This window comes from Dreissena polymorpha, chromosome 9 (genome assembly GCF_020536995.1).
Source record: "Dreissena polymorpha isolate Duluth1 chromosome 9, UMN_Dpol_1.0, whole genome shotgun sequence".
Taxonomy (NCBI): Eukaryota; Metazoa; Mollusca; class Bivalvia; order Myida; family Dreissenidae; genus Dreissena; species Dreissena polymorpha.
In genome coordinates this window covers 99,015,021-99,028,987 of record NC_068363.1, presented here as the reverse complement: position 1 = coordinate 99,028,987, position 13,967 = coordinate 99,015,021, and the positions used below count along the sequence as shown (strand labels likewise).

The following is a 13,967-nucleotide window of genomic DNA, read 5'->3' as shown; positions in this document are numbered from 1 at the left end:
TTTGATACTGGAAGGTGTAGGTTTTATCTTTACCAGTAATTACGACGCGCGCGATTGGCTGCTTATTACTTTAGTCATCCAATCAATAAGCGCGTTACGGTCTACTTTCGGAAAAAGCATCAAAATCGCTGAACAAGTTGTGGCCGACAAATTGAAATTATCAGATGCGCCTAAGAAGCCAAAATAAAAAGTGTGGCAGTATTTTGGGTTTCAGGATGGTAGCCCTCCCGATAAAGCAAAGTGTAAACTGTGCTTCACGGATGCAAACATAACGTTGATTTAGCAAGACTAAGAGGTAGCACAAGTGCAAATACTCAAGTTGCCAGCCAGAAGAGTAGTTCTGTTTCTGTTGGGAATTTGTAAAGTTTATAAGGGAATGTGCTTTGTCCTACAGGTAACAGGTGATGCTGTCACGGCACAATGGTAGACATGCTTGTAGCGGTTTTGGATATAAGTATAATAGTGATAGTACTTTCACTCCACTAATTCCAGATGTTCTTATGATTATTTATTTAATTTTATATTAGTGTGTATTCAATACAATCTTCTAGTAAGAAGTTTTTTATATTAAAATTGAGTCCTGATTTGCTATTCTTTTTTATGTGTTTTATAGAAATATTGACATAGTTAAAAAGACAATTGGCAGTTTCTTGCAAATTATTTCTTACAAATGTTAATTCAACACACTTTCAACAGTTTTTAAAACACTGTTGAACCAACCAAACTATATGAAACAAACACACAATTTGACAAATGCCCAAGATATCTAGGTATGCGACACTTTTGAACAGAAATATTTATTTTGAGGCAGAAGAGTGAATATATGATAAAACTAGGTTTGAAGATGAATCGAATCGAAAAAATCGTTATCAGAGTGTCTGAAATCGAAATCAAATAGAGCTGTTGGTGAATCGTTGCAGCTCTAGCAACAATTGCAGACATCTTTCAACCTCTCTTAGACATTTTTATTACACATCGTAATAGAAACTGAAAGTACATATTCTTTCCCAATACATGCGCAATGAACAACAGATTAAGTCCGATAGAAAACGCATGTATGTCGTCGTAAATAATTTGGTCAGACGCTTTATTTAAATATGAAATCTAGTCCACATAGCGTTTGAATAACATTGACTGTTTTCCTCCTCCGTCATCCAGGCCCTTGCTGAATGAAAGCGTCGCCGCATTATGAAAATGATTACAAACAAGAGATGTGTTTGTCAGAAACACAATGCCCCCTATTGCGCTGCTTTGAAATAAAATTGCAATAAATCAGTTTGCAGGTTTAGAAATTATCTCCCTTTTATAGCTTATTACTTCCCTTGGATTGCATTCTTTGACTTTTGACCATGAAGGATGTCATTGACCTTAAAATTTGTTTCAGATTATATCCTTTAAAACAAGGGCTGTTTGTAAAACATGCATGCCCCCCATATGGGCTGTCCGTTGTAGTGGCAGCCATTGTGTGAATACATTTTTTGTCACTGTAACCTTGACCTTTGACCTGAAAATCAATAGGGGTCATCTGCGAGTCACGATCAATGTACCTATGAAGTGTCATGATCCTAGGCAAAAGCGTTCTTGAGTTATCATCCGAAAATCATTTTACTATTTCGGGTCACCATGACCATGACCTTTGACCTTGTGACCTCAAAATCAATAGGGGTCATCTGCAAGTCATGATCAATCTACCTATGAAGTTTCATGATCCTAGGCATATGCGTTCTTGAGTTATCATCCGAAAACCATTTTACTATTTCGGGTCACCGTGACCTTGACCTTTGACATAAAAATCAATAGGGGTCATCTGCGAGTCTTGATCAATCTACCCATGAAGTTTCATGATCCTAGGCGTATGCATTCTTGAGTTATCATCCGGAAACCATTTTACTATTTCGGGTCACCGTGACCTTGACCTTTGACCTAGTGACCTCAAAATCAATAGGGGTCATCTGCGAGTCATGATCAATCTACCCATGAAGTTTCATTATCCTAGGCGTATGCGTTCTTGAGTTATCATCCGGAAACCATTTTACTATTTCGGGTCACCGTGACCTTGACCTTTGACCTAGTGACCTCAAAATTAATAGGGGTCATCTGCGAGTCATGATCAATCTACCTATGAAGTTTCATGATCCTAGGCGTATGCGTTCTTGAGTTATCATCCGGAAACCACCTGGTGGACGGACCGACATACCGACCGACATGAGCAAAGCAATATACCCCCTCTTCTTCGAAGGGGGGCATAAAAATATTACTTGTGAAAATGATCTGTACCTGCCATCGATATAAAATAGAAATTATCTCCCTTTAAAGCTTGTTACTTCCCTTGGATTTTGTTTTTTGACCTTTGACCTTGAAGGATGACCTTGACCTTTCAACACTCAAAATGTGCAGCTTCATGAGATACACATGCATGCCAAATATCAAGTTGCCATCTTCAATATTGCAAAATTAATGGCCAATGTTAAAGTTTTCGGACGGACGGACAGACTGACTGACACATTGACGGACAGTTCAACTGCTATATGACACCCTAACGGGAGCATAAAAACGCTGAAAAATGAGCAAAGCATTTTCCATCGAAGCCATTGTATCCCATGCATCAAATTTGACGAAGTCAAATTGGGTGCGTTTTCAATACCCATGATATTGTATTTCTTTGCGTTTTTAAGCATTTCAATAGGGTGAAAGACGCAGATACACAGCTTATCTGGGGCACTGCCTGATCAGACAGTGGTTTTAAGCTGGTTGTATATGGTTGTTCACTATGCTTCTGATCAGGAACAAGTTAACATATGATAAAGTCTGGAAATCTGATTCAAGGCTAACTCCGCAATTGACCAAGTTTGAACATTTGATGCTTCCTCTAAAGATAAATGTGTCGATAATTTGTCCCCAAAAAGGAAGGCCAGGCTCTATCCCCAAATCAAGGGAAAAAGCCCTGCTACTGGTACCTTCTAGCTAATTTTTCTACCATTTTAAGAAAGAACATTAATAAAGTATGGTAAATTTGGCAGCGCCCTCACACTACTTTGGGGGAAGGAGTCCGCAGCCCTTAGGAGGGGGAATTTTCGCTGCGTTTCCCTTTTTGGGGGATTTTTTTTTACTTACTCTCTCATTATTACATTTGTACATGTTTGCACTATATTCATTGCATTTTTCATAATTCAGTTTGTTTTCAAAGATTCAATTGAAATAGAATTGAGATATAATAATCATGAGACACATCTTTCAGCGGCAGATTTAATATATTGAGGGCCCTGATTGGAGACCTGCACAAAGAATTATCGATGTCCAAAATATAATAAATAAAGTCCTCACATCTTTATTGAACTGCAAAAGACATACAGTACCTTCTGGGTTGAGGGACCTCATATTCCTTGTCTTCTCTGCGTTGTACGGGCGCACCTGTATTTGATGCTCCAACACAGCGGCGGGATACCGGTCAAAGAACATCTCGTTCACCGCCATGTCAAACGTAGGGATCACCTCCTGGGGGTAGTTGATCAGCTGGCGGTACAGGTCTGCATCAAAGTCGCGAAGATGCTCGCAGTTAATGTTCAGGAACGGCTCACCAATCACATTGATCTAGAAAGTAAGTTGTACCCTTCACCACTCAGATAAGCACGTTGAACGTTATAGTGTTAAAGGATTCTTTTCCAGCAATAAAAGACTGATGGGCAGCAAACAGCATAAAGACTGAACAGACTGCGAGTCACTCACAGGCTGTTCCGGTTTTATGCTGGTTGCATTCGGCCATTTTCACTTTTTTTCCGAGTTAAAAGGGTTAATAGAGACAGAAATGAAATCACAGGAACACAGTGTATGCACATGTCACAGAGATCAAAAGTTCAAATCATATTTCAAATTAATACAAAACCCCGAGTGTTCATTTTAGAAGAAATTGAAAAGAAATATGATGGTTCCTCAATTAAATATATTAAACACCAGTAATGATTAACAATGATGTTTAGATTAACTAAACTAAAGTCATTTAAAAGTAATTTTATATCTCCTCTATTGGCAATAAATATTCAGTGTATAGTCACCACTCTGGAAATAGGGGCAGGTTCATTTGGATTGGGATATATCACATTACCGTAATAGCTCCAAGTGTTTGGACATTCTAAATTTACGGACACCCTTTTTTTTTCAGCAAAATATTTTTTGGGAGACTCCTTATTTCTAGACACACGGATTTCCATCCATAAATAATGACTCTAAAATTTCTGACAGTTTATTATACAGTGCTATTTGACAAGATTTCTGCTCTGTTTTTGCTTATCTGGTGTTACTTTGATCATGCCCTTTTTATGACTGGATTAAGGAAATAAAACTGGGCAAACAAATACATGCCTGAGGACAATGGATAATTACATTTTCGTTATTGGATAAATAACCAAGTATACTGGTAATAAACATTAATATTACCACGGAAAGATAACTGTTACAAATACTACATGGTGGAAAACATAATGCACCCTACTGCGAGTTATAAAACGCTATAACGCTATAAATTTTAAGTGTCTTGTTAATTTTTTCGCATCTAAATTTTTATTTTCAAGCGTCTGAAAACTTAGTTTTAAGGGTATTTTGAAACATATAGAAAAACAAGATGTGTTTGTGAAACACAATGTTCCCCTATATGATGTTTGACCTTGTAGGATGGCCTTGACCTTGACTCTTCACCACTCAAAATGTGCAGCTCCATGAGATACACATGCATTTCAATTATAAAATTGCTAGCTTCAATATTGCAGAAGTGACATTACATGAGCAATTTTGACCCATATATTTGACCTTGAAGGATGACCTTGACCTTTCACCACTAAAAATGTGCAGCTCCATGAGATACACATGCATGCCAAATATCAAGTTGCTATCTTCAATATTGCAAAAGTATTCATAAAATTTGCGATTTGGGCCACATATATCTGACCTCTGACCTTGAAGGATAACCTTGACCTTTCACCACTCAAAACGTGCAGCTCCATGAGATACACATGCATGCCAAATATCAAGTTGCTTTCTTCAATATTGCAAAAGTACTCATAAAATGAGGGATTTTGGCCACATATATTTGACATCTGACCTTGAAGGATGACCTTGACCTTTCACCACTCAAATTGTGCAGCTCCATGAGATACACATGCATGCCAAATATCAAGTTGCTATCTTGAATATTGAAATACTGCAAAAGTGTACATTAAATGAGCGATTTTGACCCATATATTTGACCTTTGACCTTGAAGGATGACCTTGACCTTTCACCACTCAAAATGTGCAGCTCCATGAGATACATATGCATGCCAAATATCAAGTTCCTATCTTTAATATTGCAAAAGTTATTGCAAATGTTGTTAAAGTTGGCGCAAACCAACCAACCAACAGACCAACAGACAGGGCAAAAACAATATGTCCCCCACTACTATAGTGGGGGACATAATTAGTGAAGTTTTTTTGTTAACAAAGGCTTGAAATGATTCTAATATTACATTTACTAAGGTTTAACTTATATAGCTTAGGCCTTCACTTTTTTATTTATTGGTTTACAATTTTTTTTTGTAAAATGGTCCATCGGGCGGTCGAAAAAAAACAAAAACAAAAAACATTGGAAAAAATGTTAACACTAATAACATCAAAACAAAGACAACATATCTTGTATAACCTTAACACAGAGACAACAAATCAAATTATGCAAAGAAACCCATCTATATCTTCAAATGAAATGAGTCCTAAAAGCATCTTCTGTAACATCAGGCAATTTTAATCACACCATTACATGACATGCGTTTCTCTCCCATTAAAACAAAAACTTAGCTTCATTTTTGTAATTCGATTCGCACCAGTATGCAATGCGATGCCTGTTGCATAAATCTTATATAAGATAAACTGCTCTTACACAAATTATTTGTTTGCTCTTACTCGACTTATATGATAGTCCATGAAAAAAAAATCGAGGTAGATCGATCGTCGCGGTAATGTTTGTTAAAGTTGATGTTGTCATGAAAACTCGTTGATTTTCAACACAAAACATCTTATTTGAACCAGAGACCTATTCAAACATTGTGACGCGAATTAATTTAATCATATTTTTCAACTTCGCTTTTGCTTAATTTTAAGTTTAATGTTGGCAAGTGTTTTTTTACTGGAATTGTAAACAAAGAAGCAGTTAGTCTTCCGAAAATTTGCAGTCTGTGAATTAACAGTTTGACGTCATCAAAGGAAAGCCGCTTCCTGTCTGAAGCAATAAAGTGGCAAATTTCTCGCCTACAAAATTGGCTTCCTTTGTCTAGCAATCAACATGCCGAACCAATCGTGGGTTTGTTTCTCAATGGCAATCCTCCAATTTAATAATAGCACGTGCATAGCTCCGCCTTCGAATCTTTTGCAGAGAACGGAGGTGGAGTTAAACGGTTAATTGAGCAAGTGTTTTATGCAAGTGGAGTTCTGATTTGCCGAAATTACTCGACCCTAAGCATTGAAACGACCAATAAATTTATCAATGATTTTCCGAGATATACCAATTAGTTTTGATTTTCAAACTTTCTGTACAGTTCCTTACTATGGCGGACGTGTTTACAAAATTCCTAAACACATATATCGTAAAAAAAAAATGGCAGTGTTTAATTGGATTATTTATACTAATTATCAAATTGCAAGCAAGTACTTCTTTATCTAATATAAATATCGGGTTTGTTTATTATGTTAAACAATATAGTTGCGTCACAGACTTGGAAATAAATTTGATGGGGTCGAAATTTTACTGACGCTGATTTTCTTATTGTCTGTAATTTTTTCCCAAAATAAGTTTTGAAAATGCCCATAAAAGGACAGGTACATAAGGTGTCACATAGAACAAGGGCTGTTTGTAAACATGCATGCCCCCCATATGGGCTGTCCGTTGTAGCGGCAGCCATTGTGTGAATATGTTTTTTGTCACTTTGACTTTGACCTTTGACATAGTGACCTGAAAATCAATAGGGGTCATCTGCAAGTCATGATCAATGTACCTATGAAGTGTCATGGTCCTAGGCAAAAGCGTTCTTCAGTTATCATCCGGAAACAATTTTACTGTTTCGGGTCACCGTGACCTTGACCTTTGACCTAAAAATCAATAGGGGTCATCTGCGAGTCATGATCAATCTACCCATGAAGTTTCATGATCCTAGGCATATGTGTTCTTGAGTTATCATCCGGAAACCATTTTACTATTTCGGGTCATAATGACCTTGACCTTCGACCAACTGACCTCAAAATCAATTAGGGTCATCTGCGAGTCATGATCTATCTACCTATGAAGTTTCATGATCCTAGGCATATGCGTTCTTGAGTTATCATCCAGAAACCTTTTTTTTTTCCGGGTCACTGTGACCTTGACCTTTGACCTAGTGACCTCAAAATCAATAGGGGTCATCTGCAAGTCATGATCAATCTACCTATGAAGTTTCATGATCCTAGGCATATGCGTTCTTGAGTTATCATCCAGAAACCATTTTACTATTTTGGGTCACCATGACCTTGACCTTTGACCTAGTGACCTCAAAATCAATAGGGGTCATCTGCGAGTCACGATCTATCTACCTATGAAGTTTCATGATCCTAGGCCTAAGCATTTTGAGTTATCATCCGGAAACCACCTGGTGGACGGGCAGACAGACCGACTGACATGTGCAAAGCAATATACCCCCTCTTCTTCGAAGGGGGCATAAAAATATTCCGATCTCTGCAATATATTTGAACCAGTCGTCGATTGTACTTACTTGATTTAATTCGCAACTGTACTCAAACCGGATCTTTTTTTTTTCTCGTTTCGCTGGTTTTTCAGTGCGGTTGGGAATAAAATATATATAAACAAAGAGATGTGTTCGTAAGAAACACAATGCCCCTATTGCGCCGCTTTGAAATAATTTTTTATTTTTTTCTTCACCTTTGACCTTGAAGGATGACCTTGACGTTGAAATTCCACCACTCAGAATGTGCAGCTTCATGAGAACGCCGCTTTGCGATTATTATTTTTTTACCTTTGACCTTGAAGGATAACCTTGACCTTGAACTTCCACCACTCACAATGTGCAGCTTCATGAGAACGCCGCTTTGATTTATTTTTTTTGACCTTAGATATCGAAGGATGACCTTGATCTTCCACCACTCAAAATGCGCAGCTCTGTGAGATGCACATGCATGCCAAATATCAAGTTGCTATCTTCAATATTGAAAAAGTTATGGCCAATGTTAAAGTTTTCGGACGGACAGACGCCATATATTTGACCTTGACCTTCACCTTTCAACACTCAAAATGTTCAGCTTCATGAGATGCACATGCATGCCAAATATCAAATTGCTATCTTTAATATTGAAAAAGTTATGGCCAATGTTAAAGTTTTCGGACGGACAGACGCCATATATTAGACATTTGACCTTGAAGGATGACCTTGACCTTCACCTTTCACCACTCAAAATGTGCAGCTCCGTGAGATGCACATGCATGCCAAATATCAAGTTTCTATCTTCAATAATGCAAAAGTTATGGTCAACATTTAAGTTTTTTTTTCGGACAGACTGACATACTCACATACAAACATACTGACTGACGGACAGTTCAACTGCTATAACCCTACCAGGGGGCATAAAAAGACGATTTTCCGATTTTATTTGTTTTCCCATTTTCCAATATTAGGATCAGCGGTTTTGTAAACCAAGAAATATAAAAGTCGTGGCCTTAATGTGAGTTAAATTAAATATTGAATTATTTAAAAAATAGATTTTTTTTTTTGGAAACCTTCAATTGGGTATTTTTAGGGCCCATTCGGGAAAAATATATACTTTTTCCATTTGGGAATGGGTCTTTGTACAGGACTAAATCTGAACACAAAACACACTGAATATTTCTAATCAACATTTACTGCAATTACCTCCTCAAGCCTCTGAAGGTAGTATGGTTGAGAGATATCCATCCCTTCAAATGTCTCATCTTCTGCCACATTCTTGTCAACATACTTCGTGATAAACCTCCTGAACTTCTCCTTGCAGTGGCTCACTACCACATCGGTTCCCCATATAACCAGCTGCGGGCCGGCGTTAGTATCGCTGGTTATCTCGCTTGTCATCCTTGTAGGCTCCTATTTAATGTACAATACATAGCATTAAATAACACACAAATATCAATGGTCAATGTAAGGAAGAATTAAGGCTCCTTTAAACTAGCAACCTAGAATGAGTTAATACATGAAGACAAGAACCTCAGAATTCAAATAAAACTTCAGTTTTGTTTTTATAACAAAGACCCACTTTCTTTTTTTTATTTTCAATTAAATAATTGACTGTGATTCAATAAAAAAATTCTTGTTGCCTTTGCTTACATCAAAATTATTATATTGTAAGGTCGTTTATTGATAGTCTTACATGTACACGTAAACTACCTTAATAGCAAAAATAGCCCATTTTAGCACCACTTACACTTGGGTCAGTGCCGCCAATGTTAACCGTCCTCATCTTACGCTCACTGTGAATGTCCGGGCGATGTCTGATGGGCGTCTCACCCACACCTGGAGTTCGCGGGCCCCTTGAGCTGGGTGTACCGTAGTTAAGTGGAGAGCTCAGGTCAATCTCACTGGTTGGCGCTGAAGAGAAAATAGATAGAAATAAGAAACACTGTATGGGCAATCGTTTTTGGTGCCTAAACATTACATTTCACAGACCAGATCCTTAAAATAGTTCAAAGCGCTGAAGGCACTCGAATCTTTTTGAGTTATTTTGGACACAAAATTAAAATACTGCTTTTCAAATTGCAAGTTTAAATGAAACAACATATTGGAGTTTATTGTGTGTCTAAAAAAAATTATGTAAGTGTCAACCTTCAAAGTGTCAATTACACACTAAAAAGTTTAGAATTATGTGAGTTCCCTTAGCTGATCATCTTTTTTCCTTGATTTCTACCATCTCAACCTCCAGCCTTTTTGTCATTTTGGGTAGGCAAACTGGCTCCATCAGCAAAGAATTTATCAACAAAATAATTAGCTGCCACCAAGTGCACGGAGCTCTCGAATTCAGGGCCCTCACAATACTTTGGGGGAAGGGGTCCACAGCCCTTTTTGGGGAAATTTTCGCGGCATTTCCCTTTTTTGGGGGAATTTTTTACTTACTCTCTCATTATTTCATTTGTACATGTTTGCACTATATTCTTTGCATTTTTCATAATTTAGTATGTTTGAAAAGATTAAATTGAAATAGAATTGAGATATAATAATCATGAGAAACATGGAATTCTACAGCACTATCCTACTTAAACAGCGTTATAGATAATTTTTTACCCATGGGTGTAAATACCCCCACTTTTCAAAGCATGGGGGTAAATGGTCAAATTTTGCCTTGCTTGAGGGGTAATTTGCTAAAAGTAAAACAAGAATATAGCCGGGGTACAGACACACTACATGTACTTTAATCATGTTAAACACAATAAACCATTAACTATGTGTATTCCGTCATAGAAGTAGATTTCTTAGTGTTTGTTGTTTTTTAACTAACCCTTGGTTTAAAAGCTTCCACAACCATGAGCCCCGGAAAACTTTTTTGCCAACTTTCAACAGATGTTGTATTAGCGTTTAAGTGTTCGTTTTTTTTTTGAAAACGATGTTATTAAATCATACAGTATTGGCAGTACAATGTTTTTACTCGATACAACTTTTGCCGTATAAAAAGAATCAATTTTACTTTGAGAAGTAATTTGTTTTGGCTTCGAAGAAGCCATGCTGATCGCTTCATGTAATTTAATAAAAACATTAGCGCTTGACTGTCTGTTAAAACAAGAAACCGTCGGAGACGGGTGATGCTCCGTCACAATATTGCACTATATATTCAGATAAAAGGAAACGTCTTTAGGGCACAGTAGTTGGGGGGACCATAATTTTTTCTATATAAAATTTCAAAGGGCCATAACTCTGTGAAAAATCATCCGACTAGAACCCGCTGATAATATGCACATCTCCTCTTGGTAGTGAAGCTTCCCATAAAGTTTCATTGAATTCCGTTCATTAGTTGCTGAGAAATAGCCCGGACAAAAATTGTGCACGGACAGACACACAGACGGACAGACGAATCGGCAACTATATGCTCCCCCCCCCCAATTTTTTTTGGGGAGCATAAAAATCAATACTAAATTTACCATGCGTCTAGATGATACATACCGACTGGCTAACTATTTCTACAATCAAGTGCACAAATTAGCTCTAATTTTTATGATAACCAGTCTCATATTTTGGCGAAAGACAATCAGTTGTTTATATTTTTTATTTACGTTGTAGGCAGAGAATTTACATAATCTGGGTAAGTCCAGATTGGCTTGCTTAAATGTACGCACGGAAATGATAAATTGAGCGTATCTTGATATTTCTAATGCGTATATTACGCTGATGCGCAGCTTATCTAGAACGCTGTAAAATGATCTTTTTTATTAGTCCAATTTTATTCAAGAAAAGAATAGACATATTTTTTGTCGTTATTTATCAACACAACGCTTGGCTGCCACCTATTACCTCCAGCTCTGGACTGTGGTGGACTTGAAAACAATGAGGATTCCCCACCCCCCGCAGCAGCTGGCGAGGATGGCTGAGCGGCATTGTCTCCCCCTGAGCCAGGCTCCACCCTGCGTCTCTGAGATGGCGGGGAAGACGCCTCATCCTCTGTTGGTTTTGACTTTCTTGCACTTCTCCTTGCTAAAATAAGAATACAAAAATTAAACAAGAGCACCGCCTTGCGGGTGCAGACCGCTCATCTATTTTCTTTTTAAAGGTGAAGGGACTCTCATTTTCAATCACATAGGAGGGAGGGGTGGAGTGAAGAGCGGTGCATTGTGTGGGGGTGTGGACATTTATTACATTTTCTTCCAAAAATGCGAAAAAAAGGAAAAAAAATTCGGGGGGTGGGGGGTGATTCTTGGGTGCGATGGTTGGACGGTATTTCAAACATAAAATAATAAAAATAAATATTTGAGTTTGTTAACCGCTTCATAAAAAAAATTGGGGGGGGGATGAGGTGGGGGGTATAGTGTGAGGGTGTGGTGGTAATTTGTGAGATGATCTTTAAAAAAAAAAAAAAATAGGGGGGGGGGATTCGGATGGGGGGAGGGGGGGGGTGGGGGGGGGGGATTCTTGGGTGCGATGGTTGGACGGTATTTCAAACATAAAATAATCAAAATAAATAGTTTTGTTTTTTAACCGTTTAAAAAAAAAATTGGGGAGGGGGTGGGGTGGGGTGGGGGGGGGTATAGTGTGAGGGTGTGGTGGTCATTTGTGAGATGATCTTAAAAAAAAAAAAAAAAAAAAAAAAAAAAAATTAGGGGGGGGGGGGGGGGGGGCACGGGCGATGGTTTGGGTGGAGTCTATTGTGGTATGTCAGGTAAGAGTAGTTATGTCAAAGTATCAATCAAATCTAATCATAAATAAAGAAGTTATGGCAATTTTAGAGAAATTTAATAATTTGACCTTGAGAGTCAAGGTCATTCAAAGGTCAAGGTAAAATTCAACTTGCCAGGTACAGTAACCTCATGATAGCATGAAAGTATTTGAAGTTTGAAAGCAATAGCCTTGATACTTAAGAAGTAAAGTGGATCGAAACACAAAATTTAACCATATATTCAAAGTTACTAAGTCAAAAAAGGGCCATAATTCCGTAAAAATGACATCCAGAGTTATGCAACTTGTCCTTTTACTGTACCCTTATGATAGTTTGCGAGTGTTCCAAGTATGAAAGCAATATCTATGATACTTTAGGGGTAAAGTGGACCAAAACACAAAACTTAACCAAACTTTCAATTTTCTAAGTATAAAGGGCCCATAATTCCGTCCGAATGCCAGTCAGAGTTACATAACTTTGGCTGCACAGTCCCCTTACGGTAGTTAGTAAGTGTTGCAAGTATGAAAGCAATAGCTTTGATACTTAAGGAATAAAATGGACCTTAACACAAAACTTAACCAAAATTTTCAATTTACTAAGTATAAAAAGGGCACATAATTCTGTCAAAATGCACGCCAGAGTTATCTAACTTTGCCTGCCCAGTCCCCTCATGATAGTAAGTAAGTGTACCAAGTTTGAATGCAATAGCATTGATACTTTCTGAAAAAAATGGACCTAAACGCAAAACTTAACCAAAATTTTCAATTTTCTAAGTATAAAAAGGGCACATAATTCAGTCAAAATGCACGCCAGAGTTATCTAACTTTGCCTGCCCAGTCCCCTTATGATAGTAAGTAAGTGTACCAAGTTTGAATGCAATAGCATTGATACTTTCTGAGAAAAGTGGACCTAAACGCAAAACTTAACCGGACGCCGACGCCGAGGTGATGACAATAGCTCATAATTTTTTTTCAAAAAATAGATGAGCTAAAAAATTAAAGAACAAGGGACAAAATTGTCACAAAACCAGGTTTTCATTGTGAAAAAAAAATCTGATAAAGGGAGAAAACTCAAACTGAACTTTTGAAATGAACAAACAAAATTAACCCCCTTTGTAAGTTTGTTTCTTAAAAAAATCTATTTTTAGTCGTGGCGACCTTGACATTGGAGATATTGACGTGATTCTTTCGTGCGACACACCGTCCCATGATGGTGAACAAATGTGCCAAATGATTTTAAAATCTCACAATGAATGACATAGTTATGGCCAGGACAAGCTCATTTATGGCCATTTTTGACCTTTGAACTCAAAGTGTGACCTTGACCTTGGAGATATCGACGTAATTATTTCGCGCGACACACCGTCCAATGATGGTGAACAAATGTGCCAAATGATTTTAAAATCTGACAATGAACGACATAGTTATGGCTCGGACAAGCTCATTTATGGCCATTTTTGACCTTTGAACTCAATGTGTGACCTTGACCTTGGAGATATCGACGTAATTATTTCGGGCGACACACCGTCCAATGATGGTGAACAAATGTGCCAAATGATTTTAAAATCTGAC

The 13,967-nt window shown here is 37.6% G+C and overlaps 1 protein-coding gene across 2 annotated transcripts in view; it reads right to left on the bottom strand.

The window, feature by feature from the left end:
- Positions 1 to 13,967, bottom strand: part of LOC127846357 (DNA replication licensing factor mcm4-A-like) — a 61,863-nt gene that overhangs the window by 28,118 nt on the left and 19,778 nt on the right. For both annotated transcript variants that reach the window (XM_052377543.1, XM_052377544.1), the window contains exons 3-6: positions 11,538 to 11,717; positions 9,463 to 9,626; positions 8,919 to 9,125; positions 3,357 to 3,591 (exon numbers count right to left, since the gene is read on the bottom strand). In XM_052377543.1, coding sequence (XP_052233503.1) covers positions 3,357 to 3,591; positions 8,919 to 9,125; positions 9,463 to 9,626; positions 11,538 to 11,717 — 786 coding nt within the window. The remainder of the gene's footprint in view (positions 1 to 3,356; positions 3,592 to 8,918; positions 9,126 to 9,462; positions 9,627 to 11,537; positions 11,718 to 13,967) is intronic.